At 20.0% G+C, this 2,836-nt stretch overlaps 1 protein-coding gene across 1 annotated transcript; it reads left to right on the top strand.

The window, feature by feature from the left end:
- Window positions 1-595: 595 nt before the first annotated feature.
- Window positions 596-1,754, top strand: PVX_146260 (variable surface protein Vir11, putative; the record flags this gene model as incomplete). Its single annotated transcript, XM_001612396.1, has 3 exons — window positions 596-880; window positions 1,002-1,545; window positions 1,687-1,754. Exons 1-3 carry the CDS (start codon window positions 773-775, stop codon window positions 1,752-1,754), a joined length of 720 nt encoding a protein of 239 aa, XP_001612446.1. The 5' UTR covers window positions 596-772.
- Between the last annotated feature and the right edge of the window lie 1,082 nt (window positions 1,755-2,836).

The raw sequence follows: 2,836 nt of genomic DNA, 5'->3' as shown, positions 1-2,836 counted from the left end.
TTTGGAATATTCAAATAATGATAATGGAATGTATTATCTATTAGATAGAGTTTACATTTGTCACATTTTAGAATGCTATTTTTTTTACCAAATAATATTGTTAATTTAGAACTATGTAAATTAGTCTTTTAATTATAGTATTTTGTACCCTATATTAACAAATATATTCTAGTTAGTTTGTAATGCCTATTAAATTGTTAGAAAATTAACATATAATTAATTTATTATTTAAAAAATCTTTAAATATGAATTTTATTGTTATTATTGTAATAAATATTATTCATTTATGCTTTAAAAATTTGGTACATTTAATTATTAATACGCTATTTTAATAACATAAAAAAAATAATGTAGAATTATTTCTTTTACGTAATGATATATAGTATATATACTTTTAAAACTAAAACTATAGAAAAGAATAGCAATATTTTCCAATAAATAAAATTTATTTTTCATTATATAGTAGATGATTAATTATATATTTTTATAATATATTATAATAACAAATCTTTTTAATAAATTTTTAAATATTATCGATATTTAAATGAAAAAAAATTATAATTTGATTATGTTAAATACATTTATAATTTAAATATAGATACATTTTTTTGTAAATGATTTTTTTTTATCAGTCTAATTTAAAGAATATGCGCTTTCAATTTAATAGCTTTTTGCTATAATTAAAAGCAATGGAATATATTTTTAATACAAAAAACTGTGCCTGTTACACGTCAACTATATTACATTGTTGTTATAAGTTCACCTAATAAAAATGGTAGCATTAAGTTATTATCAAGAAATAAATTTAAAATACACAACCTTTTTAAAAACATTTATTTTTATTTTTATAATATGGAATTATAGTACTTACAACGCTATGGTACAACCTAAACATATTTGAGTGGATGTATATTATATTTCATAGTTATTTATAATCTCCATTTTTGACTGTGATATTTTTATAGACGTCTATTATGTAATGATATATTTTTTTTTATTAGGATATATTTCCTAAATCATTAGAGAATAAATATGAACACACTAAAATTTTGAACAGAAATCTTCACAGATTATTAGCGAAACATGAACTACATAAGAAATTAGGATATACAGTTTCGGGTGCACAAATGTTACACGATAGTATAGGTAAGAGCAAAAAAAATGTAACAGATAATACATCAATCTCGTCTCAATTAAAAAAAAAAGGATCAAATAATTTTGACACTTATATGAAAAATTATAAAAGTAGATATGAGAAAAAGAAGGGGTTATCTAAATTAGATTGCTATTGTGAGAAAAGTGTATTCGACAAAATTAATTACATAGAAAAGCTTTCAGAGAAGATGAGAAGTGATAAGAAAGTATTTAAAAAAAAAATACTTAAAAAATATGGTATAGGATCTATTATATTCACTTTAATTCCTGCTATTGGTTTAATATATTATATATTATTTGGATTAGGTGGAAGATTAGGAGGTGAAATTGAATTATGTATGGATGGTAGACATTATGTGAGTGGTACCACACATCCTTCTAGCTGTTCTGGTTTGCATAAAGATAAATGGAACACGACATTACAAAATATTTGGATTACTAATGTGATATTTACTTATACCATGATTATTATTGTTTTATTATTTTTATTTTATTTTTTGTCAAAAATTGTAAAATACGAAAAATTAAAAGCAGGAAAAGGTAAAATGAATAGAAAAGAATATATTTGCTTCTGTAAAGAAATTTTTAATATAAACTAGTATAGGTAATATATTTAGCGTAATCATTTGATGTAAATATATGTTATTTTATTTATTTAATAAGTAAAAGTATATGTGCATATAGGTTTTTATATATTAAGGTAAAAAAAATTCAAATACATTTGATCCAAATTTGAATGTTTCATTTTTTTCTTGCATTTTATATTATTTGTTCCATATGTGTCAACAGAGTAACTAAAATTTACAGTATATATTGTTTTGTAATATTTGTGATTATATAATATGAGAATGTATTATTTTAACCATAAGCATATGTTGTTTACAATATAATAATTTAAAAATAAGCGTAAATCCGCATTACATACCTTATTCTTTTTGATGTTTTAGAAAATTTCATATAAATAGATATTTGTATATTTCCATAAAAACACTTAATAATTCATATATATAATTGTAATTATATTTCTGCTGTTTCCATTCTAGCTTTTGTCATATAATGGAAAATAAAGAGTGATTAAAATATTTATATTTATTTCAAACTGTTTATTATCTAATATAAGAAATACTGTTTTAATTATAAGCATATAAAATGTCTAGCATATATAGGGAATAATATAGTCCTTCTTTATATATATCAATGCAAAAAAAATAAAAGCATATATAATATATTTTATTAAAAGTTTAGCCAATTAAATAATATACATAAAAAAGGAGTTATATTCATAATTTGAATAATGGAGAAAACCTTTTTGTTAATTTCTCTAAATAAATTATGTAAAGTAAATAATAAAATGTAAAGTGGTGTGTGATTTATCATTATTATTAGACTTGTATATATATGCTCATTAATGTTAATGAAAAAAGTGATTATTGATATAAAATACGGTGTAATGTACCAGTTCTTATTCTAATATAAAAACATTGTTTATTAAGTTATGTAACGAAAATTCATGCAATGTATATAATAATAATAAAAATCATTCTTTATAAGCTATAATAATATTCATTAACAAATATGATACAAAAAAAAACAATTAAAATAAAAAATGAGAACAAAAACAGATTCACACCATTCCTTATACTATTAACAAATATAAATATAAATGTGTGACAAACAAATC

Source organism: Plasmodium vivax, genomic scaffold (assembly GCF_000002415.2).
Source record: "Plasmodium vivax scf_3998 genomic scaffold, whole genome shotgun sequence".
Lineage (NCBI taxonomy): Eukaryota > Apicomplexa > Aconoidasida > Haemosporida > Plasmodiidae > Plasmodium > Plasmodium vivax.
This window is presented reverse-complemented; position numbering and strand designations above follow the sequence as displayed.